The sequence below is a fragment of the Chiloscyllium plagiosum genome, chromosome 8, assembly GCF_004010195.1.
Source record: "Chiloscyllium plagiosum isolate BGI_BamShark_2017 chromosome 8, ASM401019v2, whole genome shotgun sequence".
NCBI lineage: Eukaryota > Metazoa > Chordata > Chondrichthyes > Orectolobiformes > Hemiscylliidae > Chiloscyllium > Chiloscyllium plagiosum.
Window position 1 is genome coordinate 88,510,802 of NC_057717.1, and position 16,616 is coordinate 88,527,417.

General features: G+C 44.7%; 1 protein-coding gene across 1 annotated transcript in view; it reads left to right on the plus strand.

Moving 5' to 3' along the window:
- Positions 1-16,616, plus strand: part of LOC122552439 (CD209 antigen-like protein C) — a 107,253-nt gene that overhangs the window by 76,021 nt on the left and 14,616 nt on the right. The window contains exons 3-4 of the mRNA XM_043695169.1: positions 9,330-9,404; positions 10,720-10,794. Coding sequence (XP_043551104.1) covers positions 9,330-9,404; positions 10,720-10,794 — 150 coding nt within the window. The remainder of the gene's footprint in view (positions 1-9,329; positions 9,405-10,719; positions 10,795-16,616) is intronic.

The window sequence follows — 16,616 nt, forward strand, 5'->3', positions numbered from 1 at the left end:
CTTTTGTTTGCAGCAGCTGCTGGTCAGGTTTTAGCTGGGAACCCTGAGAAGCTGCTGGGGATCCAAGGAAACAGCTCCATGCTGATCCTCTCTCTCTCTCTCTGGAAGAACCTGGGTTTGATTTTCCCCATTTTTGCCAAGAGGCTGTTAATGGGGATGTTGCAAGTATTTGGAACAGCAGCATTAAGTTGCGATAGAGTCAATTGGGTTTTCAGCCAGGTTAGGTTATTCTAAATTCAGTTCTCTTTTGTTCATGTTTCATTCAGTAATCTGTGAAGGAATTCTGCTTTGTTTAAAACTGAGTGCTTGGGCCAGCTGCATCCCACCTGGAAAATCTGCCTGAAACCTGTTTAAAATAACTAGAAATGTTAGGGTCAGGGCTACTTACTTGAAATGTTTTGAGGGGGTAAGGCCTGACCCATTACACTGTGTACAGGTATATCTATTTACACTGTTAATTCATCCAGACTCTTCAGAATGCTACTCCCAATGCTGTGAGTAGGTCCACCTCGGAACCCTCCAACCACAAGGGATGAACTCGGATTTCACCAGTTTCCTCATTTCCCCTCCCCCCACCTTGTCTCAGTCAAATCCCTCGCTGCTGCGCCTTTCCAAATACATGTACATCCTGTCCCTCAGGATTCCCTCCAACAACTTGCCTATCACCGACGTCAGGCTCACTGGTCTATAGTTCACTGGCTTGTCCTTACTGCCCTTCTTAAACAGTGGCACAACGTTAGTCAACCTCCAGTCTTCCAGCATCTCACCTGTGACTATTGATGATGCAAATATCTCAGTAAGGGGCCCAGCAATCACTTCTCTAGCTTCTCACAGAGTTTGAGGGTACACCTGATCAGGTCCTGGGGATTTATCCACTTTATGCATTTCAAGACATCCAGCATTTCCTCCTTTCGAATCTGGACATTTTGCAAGATGTCACCATCTATTTCCTTACATTCCATATCTTCCATGTCCTTCTCCACAGTAAACACTGATGCAAAATACTCGTTTAGTATCTCCCTCATCTCCTGCGGCTCGAAACAAAGGCCGCCTTGCTGATCTTTAAGGGGCCTATTCTCTCCATAATTACCCTTTTGTCCTTAATATATTTGTTAAAACGCTTTGGATTCTCCTTAACCCTATTTGCAAAAGCTATCTCATGTTCTGTTTTTGCCCTCCTGATTTCCCCTTAAGTATACTCCTACTTTCTTTATACTCTTCTGAGGATTCACGCGATCTATCCTATCTATATCTTACATTCCTTCTTTTCCTTAACCAAATGCTCAATTTCTCTATTGAGGTTTCCCTACACCCACCAGACTTCCCTTTCACCCTGACAGGAATATACTGTCTCTGGACTTTCATTATCTCATTTCTTAAGGCTTCCCATTTTCCAGCCGTCCCTTTACCTACAAACATCTGCCCCCAATCAGCTTTTCAAAGTTTTTGCCTAATACCGTCAAAATTAGCCTTCCTCCAATTTAGAATTTCAACTTTTAGATCTGGTCTATCCTTTTCCATCACTATTTTAAAACTAATGAAATTATGGTCACTGGCCCCAAAGTACTCCCCCACTGATGCCTCAGTCACCTGCCCTGCCTTATTTCCCAAGAGTAGGTCAAGTTTTGCACCTTGGCTGAAAATGTGTTGCTGGAAAAGTGCAGCAGGTCAGGCAGCATCCAAGGAGCACCTTCTCTAGTAAGTACATCCACATATTGAACCAGAAAATGTTGTTGTGCACACTTAACAAATTCCTCTTCATTTGAACCCTTAACACTGTGGTAGTCCCAGTCGATGTTTGGAAAGGTAAAATCCTCTACCAGAACCACCCTGTATTATTCTTACAGATAACTGATATCTCCTTACAAATTTGTTTATCCATTACCCACTGACTATTGCTACATTCTCAATAAGGTGATCATCCCTTTCTTATTTCTCAGTTCCATCCAAATAAGTTCCTTGGATGTATTTCCAGGAATATCCACCCTAACTACAACAGTAGTACTATCCCTTATGAAAAATGCCATTCCCCCTCCTATCTTGCCTCCCTTTCTGTAGCATTTGTATTCTGGAACATTAAGATTGGATTAGATTACCTACAGTGTGGAAACAGGCCCTTCGGCCCAACAAGTCCACACTGACCCACCGAAGAGCAACCCATTCCCCCTACATTCATCCCTGACTAATGCAACTAACACTATGGGCAATTTAGCATGGCTAATTCACCTAACCTGCACATCTTTGGACTGTGGGACAAAGCCAGAGCAAACCCACACAGACACTGGGAGAATGTGCAAACTCCACATAGACAGTTGCCCGAGGTGGGAATTGAACCTGGGCCCCTGGTGCTGTGAGGCAGCAGTGCTAACCATTGAGCCACCGTGTCGCCCCAGTTAAGCTACCAGTCCTGCCCATCCCTGAGCCATGTTTCTGTAGATGTTATGATATCCCAGTCCCATGTTCCTAACCATGCCCTGAGTTCATCTGCCTTCCCTCTTAGGCCCCTTGCATTGAAATAAATGCAGTTTAATTTATTAGTCCTACCTTGTCCCTGCCTGCCCTGACTGTTTGACTCACTTCTGTTCTCAACTGTACCCGTCTCAGATCGATCTCTTTCCTCACTATGTCCCTGGGTCCCACCCCCACCTTACTAGTTTTAATCCTCCCGAGCAGCTCTCGCAAATTTCCCTACCAGTATATTAGTCCCCTTCCAATTTAGATGCAATCTGTGCTTCTTGTAAGGGTCACTTCTATCCTAAAAGAGATTCCAATGATCCAAAAATGTGAATCCTTCTCCTATGCACCAGCTCCTCAGCCACGCATTCATCTGCTCTATCCTCCTATTCCGACCTTCACTCGCTCGTAGCACCAGGAGTAATCCAGATATTATTACCCTCCAGGAGCATCTTTTTAAATTCCTGCCGAACTATCTACATTCTCCCTTCAGAATCTTATCCTTTTCCCTACCTATGATATTGGTTCCAAGGTGGACAATGACCTCTTGCAGGCCCCTCTCCCCCATGAGAACATTCTGCACCCTCTCTGAGACATCCTTGATCCTGGCACCAGGGAAGCAACACACCATTCTGCTTTTTCACTGCTGGCCACAGAAACGTCTGTCTGTACCTCGGGCTACAGAATCCTCGAACACAATTGATCTCTTGGAAGCTGACGTACCCCTCGTTGCATTAGAGCCAGTCTCAATACCAGAAACTTCGCTAAAAATCACACAACACCAGGTTCTAGTCCAACAGGTTTAATTGGAAGCACACTAGCTTTCAGAGCGATGCTTCTTCATCAGGTGATAGTCACCTGATGGAGCGTCACTCCAAAAGCTAGTGTGCTTCCAATAAACCTGTTGGACTACAACCTGGTGTTGTGTGATTTTTAACTTTGTACACCCCAGTCCAACACCGGCATCTCCAAATCAGGAACTTGGCTGTTCGTGCTACATTCCCCTGAAAATCCATCACCCCCTACATTTTCCAAAACTGAATACTTGTTTGAAATGGGGATAGCCACAGAGGACCTCTGCCGACCTCTCTTACCTTTCCTTGTGTTAACCCATCTATGTGACTGTATCTGCAACTTTTCTCCATTCCTATAACTGCCATCCATCACATCCCCTTGCTTTTGTAAATTCCTCATTGCCTCTAACTGTCGCTCCAACCAATCCATTCAATCTGATAGGATTTGCAACCAATGGCATTTATTGCAGATATAATCCTCAGTAACACGCAAATTCTCCCTAAACTCCCACATCCGACAAGAACAGCATATCACTCTAATAAGGGCCATTTTTGCTTGTTCTAATCTATAGATGCAGAAAATAAAACTGCCTTATTCCTCTACAAAACAGGCTAACTTAATACTTATGGCTTATTTTTAAGTTTAATCAAGAGATATATCTCAAATAAAACAAATAATCAAGAAAGACCCCACTCTACTGACTATTGTGGATTTACAGCAAGGCTATACTTAAAACTATTCATTTATCTGTTTCTGTGCTGTGACCTCTCCCAAACAAGTTTATCCAAGATCAGTTGTGAATTTCACTGTTTGTTAATTTTCCTACACGCACTCTGATACATGAATTCAACAGCAAAGGCAGCAACTTTGCAGGTTCATGGCTGTGTCAGTTAGTAGTGTGGGTTTCTTTCTCTCTCTTGCACAGACCTTGTGCTGCCTTTGTCTGTACCTCTCTCTTTTAAAAATGCCGTTGTTTTGCCTTTTATTTTCTCCAAAGTTGCAAAACAATGCAACAGCATATAAATCAGTAATTGCTGCTCCTGGAATTTGAGGAAATCACTTCCCACATCTAAAATACTTCAAAAAAGGAGTAGCCTGTTACAGCCAAAAATTTTCCTGCCTGCCATCTTGGATTACCCAGAATCTCTGTTGGTTAGTTTATTTAAAGCTGTAAAGCATGTTATAAGTTATAAAGCAAACACCACAACAGAGTTTAACATCACACAACACCAGGTTATAGTCCAACAAATTCATTTAGAAGGACCAACTTTCGGAGCGCAGCTTCTTCATCAGGTGGTTGTGGAGTATATAATCATAAGACACAGAATTTATCGTAAAAGTTTACAGTGTGATGTAACTGAAATGATATATTGAAAAAGACCTGGATTGTTTGTTAAGTCTCTCATCTGTTAGAATGACCATGTTGGTTTCAGTTCTTTCACATGCAAATTGTAGAATATTTAATAGTTACATTCTCAGGTGAACTTTAACAATTGGTGTCATGTCAGCCCAGATAATGCTTGAAAGTGTAAGCTGCCCTATGTGAGACTGTCTGTGCCACAATGGTCAGACTGATTCGAAACAAAACACTGGATTTACAGAATCTTACATGGATTCATGCAGTTTTTGAGCAAACTGAAATGTAATTCTGCAAGTCCAAATTCACCCCACAAACGTATATGTGTGTGTGCGTGTGGATATGGGTGTGTGTGGTGGTGGGGGGGTGAGGGGAGGGTTTATGAGTGTGTGAGAGAGTCTGTGAATGTGTGTGAGTGTAAAGGGGTATATGTCTGTGAGCGGGTGAATGTGTGAGTATAGGAGTGTATTTGTGAGCATATAAGAGAGGGTCTGTAGGAGAGTGTGTGGGTCTGTACGAGAGTGTGTGTGCCTATAGGAGAGTGTGTGTGTCTGTAGGAGAGTGTGTGTGTCTGTAGGAGAGTGTGTGTGTCTGTAGGGGGTCACCTGTAGTGTGACATGAATCCCAGGTCCCAGCTGAGGCCATCCCTATGGGTACCAAATTTGGCTATTAGCCTCTGCTCGGCCACTTTTCGTTGTTGCCTACCCCGAAGTGCGCCTTGGAGGACAGTCATGTGAAGGTACGAGGTCGAATACCCTGAATCGCTGAAGTGTTCTCCGACTGGGAGGGAACACTGTCTGGTGATTGTTGTGCGGTGTCTGTTCATCCTTTGCTGTAGTCTCTGCTTGGTCTCACCAATGTATAATGCCTCAGGGCATCCTTGCCTGCAGCGTATGAGTTAGACAACACTGGCTGAGTCCCATGAGTACCTGCCTGTACTTGGTGGGAGGTGTCCCCATGCGTAATGGTGGTATCTGTGTTGACACTCTGACACATCTTACAGCACCTACCGTGACAGGGTTGTGTGGTTTTGTCCTGTAAGCCGGGCAGTTTGCTACAAACAATGATCTGTTTGAGGTTTGGTGATTGTTTTAAGTGGAGGTGTGGGGAAGGTCTTGGTGAGGTGCTCATCCTCATTGATAATGTGTTGCAGGCTGTGAAGAACACAGCTTGGTGTTTTGGCTCCTGGGAAATACTGGACAATGAAGAGTACCCTGTCGATTGTAGCACGTGTCTGTCTCCTGAGGAGGTCATTACGGTTCCTTGCTGTGGCACGTCGGAACTGGTGGTCAATGAGTTGAGCACCGTACCCAGTTCTTATGAGGGCATCCCTGAGTACTTCCAAGTGCCTGTCACGTTCCTCCTCATCTGAACAGATCCAGTGTATGAGGAGGTTTGTCCGTAGGGAATGGCTGTTTTAATATGTTTCAGGTGGAATCTGAAGAAGTGTGGGTTTGTGGTAGAGTGAGGTGTTGAGGTGTCCATCCTTGATGGAGATGCATTTGTCCAAGAATGATACAGATAGACAGATGGTAGAGAATAGTCTTTTAGCATTTAGAATCCTGTGTACAGTTCTGGACGCCACATTACCAAAAAGATGTGGACGCTTTGGAGAGGGTGCAGAGAAGGTTTACGAGGATGTGCCTGGTATGGAAAGTGCTAGCTATAAAGAGAGGTTGAGTAGGTTAGGTTTATTTTCACTAGAAAAAGGAGATTGAGGGGGGATCTGATTGAGGTTTACAAAACCATGAAGGGTATAGACAGGATGGATAGAGACAAGCTTTTTCCCAGTGTGAAGGATTCAATAACAAGAGGTCAGGCTTTCAAAGTGAGAGGTGGAAAGTTTACGCGGCAAGTACTTCACACAGAGGGTGGTGAACATTCGGAATGTGTTGCCAGCAGAGGTGGTAGAGGCAGGCTTGGTAGATTCATTTAAGATGCTTGGAGGGCCGAAGGGCTGTAAATTTTTTTTGTTCTAGTCCATGGTGAGTTTGATGGTGGGATGATATGCATTGATATTCCTGTGTAGTTGTTTCAGTGACTCCTTGCCATTTGTCCAGAGGAAGAAAATGTCATCAGTGTAACTGGTGTATAATGCTGGTTGGAGGTCCTGTGTACAAAAGAAATCTTGTTTGAAGCTGTGCATGAAAAGGTTGGCATATTGGGGTGCAAATTTGGTCCCCATGGCTGTTCCGTGTGTCTGGATGAAGAACTGGTAGCGGATGAGTTGTAGGATGGTGTTTGGAGATTGGCAGTTGTTGGTGTTGAGTACTGAGGCTGTGCTGCGATGCCATCATTGTGGGGGATGCTGGTGTAGAGTGCTGAAACGTCCATTGTGACGAAGAATGTTCCCGGTTCGACTGGTCCAGGGGTGCTGAGTTTCTATAAGAAATCTGTAGTGTCGCGACAGAAGCTGGGGGTCCCCTGTACAATGGGTTTCAAGATGCCTTTGACATAGCCAGAGAGGTTCTCACATAGGGTCCCATTGCCTGAATCGATGGGACATCCTGGTGTATTGACTTTGTGTATCTTCGGAAAGCAGTAGAAGTCGCCTATGCAAGAAGTACATGGGATGAGGGCGTGTAGGGAACTCTGAAGGACTGGATCCAAAGTCCTGGTCAATGTGTTTAGTTCACAGGTGTGCTGTTTGGGTGGAACAGCCGTTAATTGCCTGTAGTGTTCCTGGTTGTTCTGTTGTCAGTACACTTCCTTGCAGTAATCTGTTCTAATCTGAATGACAATGGCTCCTCCTTTATCTGCTGGTTTGATGACAATGTTGTGATTGGTTTTGACAGCATGGATGGCATTGCGTTGTGAATGGGTGATGTTTTGCTCTACCTTGTGGGTGTGACTGATGAATCAGGCATTTATGTATTTCCTGACAGTTTGAGCATACATGTCAAGCCCAGGGCAGTGGCCCTCCAGTGGACTCCAAGTTGACTCCTTTGGTTGCTCCTCTACGGATCCCTGTGCTGACTGTTCCGGTTCCTCGGTGGGCTCATTGGGATCACTGCTGGCATCTTGAAAGAATTCTCTGAGTCTCATTTGTCTGATGAATTCCTCCGTGTCTGCTGGAAGACCCATGGGGTCCATTTTGGTGGTGGGGCAGAAATTGAGACCCCTGCTCTTCTGGTTGAAGGGTGTGGTCCGGTAAGTTGACAATCAACTTCCCTGGGGTGATAACATTATCTACTGTGGTGTCAGGGCGAGCTTGGGTATGCTGATGGTGATGCCACGTTGCTACAGCTTCTTGTTCTTGGTGTGCATGTACGTGGTGTAGTTTTGTCGCTTTGCCTGTTTGGCAATGTCCCGTAACTGTACTGCTGTATCCTGAATGTAGGCTGAGCGTGTGGACTCCATCTTAATTTCAAGTTTGTGGTGTTCATAGCAAACTGCCCGGCTTTCAGGCCAGCATCATACAACCTTGACACAGTGGACATTACAAAATGTGTCCGAGTGTCGACACGGATATTACCATTACACATGGGGACACCTCCCACCATGTACGTAGCAGATATTCATGCAACTCATCCAACATTGTCTACCTCATACGCTGCAGGCAATGATGCCCTGAGGCATGGTATGGCAGCGAGACCAAGCAGAGACTACGGCAACGGATGAATGGACACGGCACAACAATGAACAGACAGGAGTGTTCCCTCCCAGTTGGAGAACACTTCAGCGGTCCAGGATATTCGGCCTCGGGCCGTCCTCCAAGGCGGACTTCAGGACATGCAACAACGAAAAGGTGGCCGAGCAGAGGCTGAGAGCTAAGTTCAGTATCCATGGGGATGGCCTCAATTGGGACCTGTGATTCATGTCACACTACAGGTGACTCCACACACACACACACACACAATCTCCTACAGACCCATGCACTCATACTCATGCAGACCCACTCTCATACACTCAGGCGTCCACTCCCACACTCACACATGTACCCTCTCACAGACTTATAACCCTTTACACTCACACACATACACAGACTCTCTGAGAGACACTCATCACCCCCACCCAACACCCCCCACACACAAACCCACATCCACACATACACATATAAGTTTGTGGGGTGAAATTGTACTTGCAGAATTGAAATCCAGTGTTTAGATTAGAATGAGTCTGACCATTATTGGCACAGAAAGTTCCACACAGGGCAGCATACACCTTCAATGCATTATCTGGGCTGACATGACACCAATTATTAAAGTTCACCTGAGAATGTAACTTTTAAATATTCTGCGACTTACATGTAAAACAACTGAAACCAACATGGTCATTCTAAAAGATGAGAGGCTCAACAAACAATCCAGGTCTTTTTCAATATATCATTTCAGTTACATCACACTTTAAACTCTTGCTATAAATTCTGTATCTTAAGATCACGCACTCCACAACCACTTGATGAAGGAGCTGCGCTCCGAAAGCTAGTGCTTCCAAATAAAGTTGTTGAACAATAACCTGGTGTCGTGTGATTTTTAACATTGTACACCCCAGTCCAACACCGATACCACCACATCGTGATCACAACAGAGCAACTACATTGTGTGTGTGTGTGTGCAGCTTGGAAACCCAGAGCAGAATCATTAGCAGCAGACTCACAACATTGTGTACACATGGAGTCCTTAAAGGCAAGATACACAGACAGGTTTACCATGTCCCTGTGGTACATGAGAGACATATTAAACTTTATGCTGATGTGTAAATTATCATGTTTCCTTTTCAGTCACACAGCGGCCCACTGACATGAAAAGTTTCGAAACTGACTTCAAGATGGATCTAGCCCAATTGCAACACAACGGTGAGTGGGTGTGACTGATCATCATGTCTCCACAATGTAGAGTTCCCAATTTGTCAGAAGTTCCAGTCATTCTCTCGACACTCACTTTGAGACTGGGCTGAAATCCTTTTGATTCAGGAGGTTTGCAGTTCCACCTGTTGATAGTGTAAAGGAGGATGGTCCTGTTTGTGTGACAGTCACTGGAGTAAGCATTCAGTGTTATAACCCAGGTTTAGTTTGTGTCAGGAATTTAAATCTAATAGTTAATCAGCACAGATATAGTGCTGTCTGATTAGTCATTCCAGTCTGACCCTGGACGGTGAAAATTGGTACAAGTGAAGCAGTTATATCCAACCCACAATATTCTGTTTAAAAACAAAATAAGAAATTGCTGGGAAAATTCAATATGTCTGGTAGCATATGCGGAGAGAAAGCAGAGTTCCAGTGACCCTGCTTCAGAACAGTGCTTCTGTGTTTTTAGGTCTTGGTTACTGTTTGTTGAGTTGCTGGGAGTGAATTAGAAACCTCCCAGACTCTGCCTCAGCTGGACAGGAGGGCAGGGCCTTAGAAATTTCCATGCACCGCCTTGTGGTGTGATGTCAGTCCTTAATCCCTCCACTGTAGACCCACCATGTCCCATCCCCTCCCCTCAGTTCTGTCTCACTATCTCTCTGAGTGACATTACTGCCTCTCTCCTGCACCCTCAGCGCTTATAGAATACAGGCAGGGGATCCTAATGTTGTAGCTTCCCTGGGACAGTTGGATTGAATTGAAGAAAACAAATTGTAGAGGACAGGTCTTCAGTGCTGCAGTTGTTATATTGTCAGTCCTTGCAGTCTTTGCTGCACTGAGTGCTTTCAGCTGTCTCTCAAAATCACATGGAATGAATCGGATTAGGTGAAGATGGACCTGTGTGAGACTGGGCCAGTTGGGATGTCACCCTCTCGGTACATCAGGGTGAAGATTGTCGGGAAATCTTCCATCCTGTATTTTAAATTCACATTCCATGTATTTTGGCTGCTCCAATATTTTGGATGGGCGTGTTCATGAGAATGGCTAATAATCGATCGTTCCTCGTCAATTCATTTATTTAAAACTGTAAAACAGGTTATAATTTATAAAAGAGACATCACAACAGAGTAACTACGTTTTATGTGTGCGTGCAGCTTGTAAACCCATAGCAGAACCATTAGCAGCACACTCACAACACTGTGGACACAAAGGGTCCTTAAAGGCAATTACACAGACAGGTTTACCATGTAATTGTCTCCCTGTGGAATATGACAGCTATTAAACTTTCTGCTGATGTGTAACTTATCATCTGTTTCCTTTTCAGTCACACAGCTGTCCACTGACATGAAAATTTTAGAAACTGACCTCAAGATGGATCTTGTCCAATTGCAACGTAATGGTAAGTGTGCCTGACCAATCATCGTGTCTCCACAATTAGAACATAGAACAATTCAGCGCAGAACAGGCCCTTCGGCCCTCGATGTTGCGTCGACCTGTGAACTATTCTCAACTCGTCCCCCTACACTATCCTAAAATCATCCATGTGCTTATCCAAGGATTGTTTAAATCTCCCTAATGTGGCTGAGTTGACTACATTAGCAGATCGGGCATCCCACGCCCTTACCACTCTCTGTGTAAAGAATCTGCCTCTGACATCTGTCTTAAATCTATTACCCCTCAATTTGTAGTTATGCCCTCTCGTACAAGCTGACATCATCATCCTAGGAAAAAATATTTCACTGTCTACCCTATCTAATCCTCTGATCATCTTGTATGTCTCTATGAAATCCCCTCTTAGCCTTCTTCTTGCCAATGAGAACAGGTTCAAGTCTCTCAGCCTTTCCTCCTAAGACCTTCCCTCCAGACCAGGCAACATCCTGGTAAATCTCCTCTGCACCTTTTCCAATGCTTCCACAGCCTTTCCGAAATATGACGACCAAAACTGTACACAATATTCCAAGTGTGGTCGCACGAGTGTTTTGTATAGTTGCAGCATGATATTGCGGCTCTGGAACTCAATCCCTCTACCAATGAAACCTAACACATCGTATGCCTCCTTAACAGCACTATCCAACTGGGTGGCAACTTTCAGGGATCTTTGTACATGGACTCCAAGATCCCTCTGCACATCCACACGACCAAGAATCTTTCCATTGACCCAGTACTCTGCCTTCCTGTTATTCTTCCCAAAGTGCATTACTTCACATTTAGTGCATTGAACTCCATTTGCCACCTCTCAGCCCAAATCTGCAGTTTATCCAAGTCCCCCTGCAACCAGTAACATTCTGCCACACTGTCCACTACTCCACCAACTTTAGTATTGTCTGCAAATTTACTAATCCATCCACCTATGCCTGCGTCTAAGTCATTTATAAAAATGACAAACAGGAGTGGGCCGAAAACAGATCCTTGTGGCACACCACTAGTAACCGGACTCCAGGCTGAATATTTTCCATTAACCACCACTCGCTGCCTTCTTTCAGAAAGCCAGTTTCTAATCCAAACTGCTAAATCACCCTCAATTCCATGCCTCTGCATTTTCTCCAACAGCCTACCATGTGGAACCTTATCAAAGGCTTTACTGAAGTCCATGTATACCACATCAACTGCCCTACCCTCATGCTTGGTCACCTTCTCAAAAAACTCAATGAGGTTTGTGAGACATGACCTGCCCTTGGTGAAAACATGTTGACTATCTGATGTCAAATTGTTGCTTGCTAGATGATTATAAATCTTATCTCTCATAATCCTTTCCAAAACCTTTCCTACAACAGAAGTAAGGCTCACTGGTCCATAATTACCTGGATCATCTCTACTGCCCTTCTTGGACAAGGGCACAACATTTGCAATCCTCCCGTCCTCTAGTACCAAACCTGTAGACAATGACGACTCAAATATCAAAGCTAAAGGCTCTGTATCTCCTCGCTAGCTTCCCAGAGAATCCTCGGATAAATCCCATCTGGCCCAGGGAACTTGTCTACTTTCACTCCTTCTAGAATTGATAACACCTGTTTGTAACTAACCTCGATCCTTTCTAGTCTAATATCTCGTACCTCATTTTCCTGAGTGAAAACCGATGAGAAATGTTTGTTTAGCACCTCTCTGATCTCCACAGGGTCCACACTCAACGTCCCACTTGTCTTTGACTGGCCCTATTCCTACCCGAATCAGCCTTTCATTCTTCACATACCTATAGAAAGCTTTAGGGTTCTCCTTTATTCTAGTTGTTAAAGACTGTTCGTGTCCTCTCTTTGCTCTTAACTCTCTCTTTAATCCTTCCTAGCTGATCTGTAACTCTCCATCGCCTCATCTGAACCATCTTGCCTCATCAACACATAATCATCCTTCTTCTTTGTAACAAGAGATGCAATTTCTGTAGTAAACCATGGTTCCCTTACCTTATCACTTCCTCCCTGCCTAACAGGGACATGCCTATCAAGGACACGCAATATCTGTTCCTTAAACCAGCTCCACATTTCCATTGTCTGCATCCCCTGCATTTTGCTACCCCATTCTCTGCACCCTAATTTTTGCCTAATTTTACATTATAATTGCCTTGCCCCATCGATAACTCTTGACCTGTGGCATGTACCTATCCCTTTCCATCGCTAAACTTAACATAACTGAATTATGGTCACTCTCTCCAAAGTACTCACCAACAACTAAATCAAACACCTGGCCTGGTTCATTACCAAGCACCAGATCCAATGTGGCCTCCCCTCTTGTCGGCCCTTCGACATACTGTATCAGGAAACCCTCCTGTACACATTGGACAAAGTCTGATCCATCCAATGTATTAGAATTATAGCATTTCCAGTCAATGTTGGGAAGTTAACGTCCCCCATTATGACCACCCTGTTCCTTTCACTCCTACCCAGAATAATTTTGCTAATCCTCTCCTCCACCTCCCTGGAACTCTGCGGAGGCCTATAAAAAAACTCCAAGCAGTGTGACCTCGCCTCCCCTGTTTCTAACCTCAGCCCACACGACCTCAGTAAATGAGTCCTCATCAAAAGTTCTCTCAGCCACCGTTATACTATCTTTTACTGCCTTGCCTGTCCTTAATGAAAGATCTAAACTCTGGAACCTGCAACACCCATTCCTCGGATACTTCTGGCATTGAAGTAGACACACTTCAAACCACTTCGCTGTCTGCCAGCACATTCCTATGACCCTGAAATCCTGTCCATGCCCTCCCTACTCTCATCCTCCTGTGCAATGCAACTGCACTTCCGGTTCCCATCCCCTTGCTGAGCTAGTTTAAACCCACCCGAATCGCACCAGCAAATTTCCCACCCAGGATATTAGTACCCCTCTGGTAATGTGAAGACCGTCCTGTTTGTACAAGTCCCACCTTCCCCAGAATGACCCCCAATTATCCAAAAACCTGAAACCCTCCCTCCTGCACTATCCTTGCAGCCACATGTTTAGCTGATATCTCTCCCTATTCCTTGCCTTGCTATCACGTGGCACGGGTAACAAACCAGAGATAACTACTCTGTTTGTTCTAGCTCTCAGCTTTCACCCTAGCTCCCTGAAATCCTGCCTTACATCCCTATCCCTCTTTCTACCTATGTTGTTGGTACCTACATGGAGAACGACATGAGGCTGGTCACCCTCTCCCTTCCGGACCCCAAAGATACGATCAGAGACATCACAGACCCTGGCACCTGGGAGGCAACACACCAACCGCGAGTCTCGTTCATTCTCTACAAACCTTCTATCTGAGCCTCTAACTATTAAATCCCCAATAACTAACACTCTCCTCCTTTCCCTCCTTCCCTACTGTGCAACAGGGACAGGCTCTGTGCCAGAGATCTGGGTCCCACTGAATACCCAATTCAGAGAGTTTCCCAACATGTCAAAGGCTTTGCTCATTCTGTCGACACTCATCTGAGACCAGACTGAAATCCGTTTGATTCAGGAGCGTTGGAGCTCCACCTGTGGATTATATAAAGCAGGATGGTCCTGTTTGTGAGAGCCACTGGAGTAAACATTCAGTGTTATAACCCAGGTTTGTTTGTGTCAGGAATTTAAATCCAACAGTTTATCAAGCCCGATATAGTGTTGTATAATTAGTCCTTCCAGTCTGACCCTGGACGGTGAAATTTGTGATAAGTGAAGCAATTATATCCAACCCACAATATCCTGATTAAAAACAAACAGAAGTTGCTGAGAAAGCTCAACAGGTCTGGCAGCATGTGTGGACAGAAAGCAGGGTTAAAATGTTTGTTCTAGTGATCTTCTTCAGAACAGTGCTTCAGTGTTATGTTCTGGTTTGAGTTTGCTGAGTTGCTTGGAGTGAAATAGAAACCTCCCGGACTCTCCCTCAGCTGGACAGAAGGGAAGGGCCTTAGAAATTGCCATGCTCTGCCTTGTGGTGTGGTGTCAGGCTTAATCCCTCTACTGTAGACCTACCATGTCCCATCACCTCCCCTCCGTTCTGTCTCACTACCTCACTGAGTGACATTACTGCCTCTCTCCTGCAGCCTCAGCGCTTATAGAATACAGGCAGGGGATCCTAATGTTGTAGCTTCCCTGGGACAGTTAGATTGAATTGAAGAAAACAAATTGTACAGCACATGTCTTCAGTGCTGCAGTTGTTATATTGTCAGTTCCTGCAGCCTTTGCTGCACTGAGTGCTCTCAGCTGTCTCTCAAAATCACATGAAATGAATCGGATTAGGTGAAGATGGACCTGTGTGAGGCTGGGCCTGTTGGGATAGCAGGGTATCCTCTTGGTACATCAGGGTGAAGATTGTTGGGAAATCCTCAGTCCTGCATTTTGAATTCACATTCTATGTATTTGGTCTGCTCTCATATTTCGGATGGACATGTCGATGAAAATGGGCTATTAATCCATTGTTCCTCATCAATTGATTAACTTTGCTGGTTAGTTTATTTAAAACTGTAAAGCAGGTTATAAGTCATAAAGCAGGCATCACAACAGAGTAACTGCATTGTGTATGTGTGGAATGGAAAATTAACATTTACTGTGAAATCTGAAAGAGAATACTTTGCTAAATCTAATACTTTGCTAAATCTTTAGGTAGACAGTCTCACTTTGCTGAATTTTGCAGGCAGACAGCCTGGCCTTGCAATTCTTGCAAGCAGTCAAATTCAGCAGAGTCAGGGAAAACATAAGGGCAGTAAGCACTTATATCAACAGCAACGGAATGAGAAAAACAACTCCATATGTGGAAAGGAGTTCGAATGTTCCCAGCTCTTGTCCTTGAGTGGTGTGATAAGGCGAAGCCAAGTATCGTATAAAGAGAATATGTGAAAGCTATTTGGGGCCCTTAATGAGGCATTTTGCCAAGTGTATTGGGTCCTGCTGTAGAGGTTACAATAAAGCTTTTTCTTTGCTCTTGCTAGCATTTTGTTGAGTTGATTTAATTTCCACGACAGAAGGGTTAAGAGATGAGGACAAGGGGAAACTAAACTTGGTTCACCAGCGTGCTGCTCAAGGCAGCAAGAACCTGCTAGCACCTACCCAGTTTGGCTCCGTCCCAGACACTGTATTAATGATCTCTGATGTGGATCAGTGAGGTCTTCAGTGATAAAACCAGGTGAAATTACAGAATCCCTACAGTGTGGAAACAGGTGATTTGCCACAACAACCCTACAAAGGGTAACCCTATGCAGATGCATTCCCTTATATTTACGTCTGATTATTGCACCTAACCTACAAATCCCTGAACACTATGGGGCAATTTAGCATGGCCAATCCATGCTAACCTGCACATCTTTGGACTGTGGGTGGTAACTGGAGCACCCGGAGGAAATGCCACACAGTCACCTGAGGCTGGAATCGAACCTGAGTCCCTGGTGCTGTGAGACAGCAGTGCTAACCACTGTGCCACCCCCTGCTGTGAACTTTGGCATCAGGATAAGATTCAGCCGAATGAGAGCTGCAGAATCCTATTCAGCTCCATGGTGCATCGACATTCCTGATCAACTGTTGTTAAAGTGTTCTGATCACTCAATAGGAAGAGTGTTGGCAACAGGAGTTGTCCAGGATCATGTGGAATTCTTGGCACAACTGCTTCCTCAGGAATTGTACAGGAAGCTTCACTTTCCCAGGTCTGAGTTTGAATCAGAGAATTTGGAGAGTTTCGAATCATTTCCCCGGATGGTCAGCCAGGAAATGCAGGAGGGATCAAAACCTGTTCTAATTCCTGGGTGATGTTAAAAAGAACAACCCACCCAAACTTCCCACAAG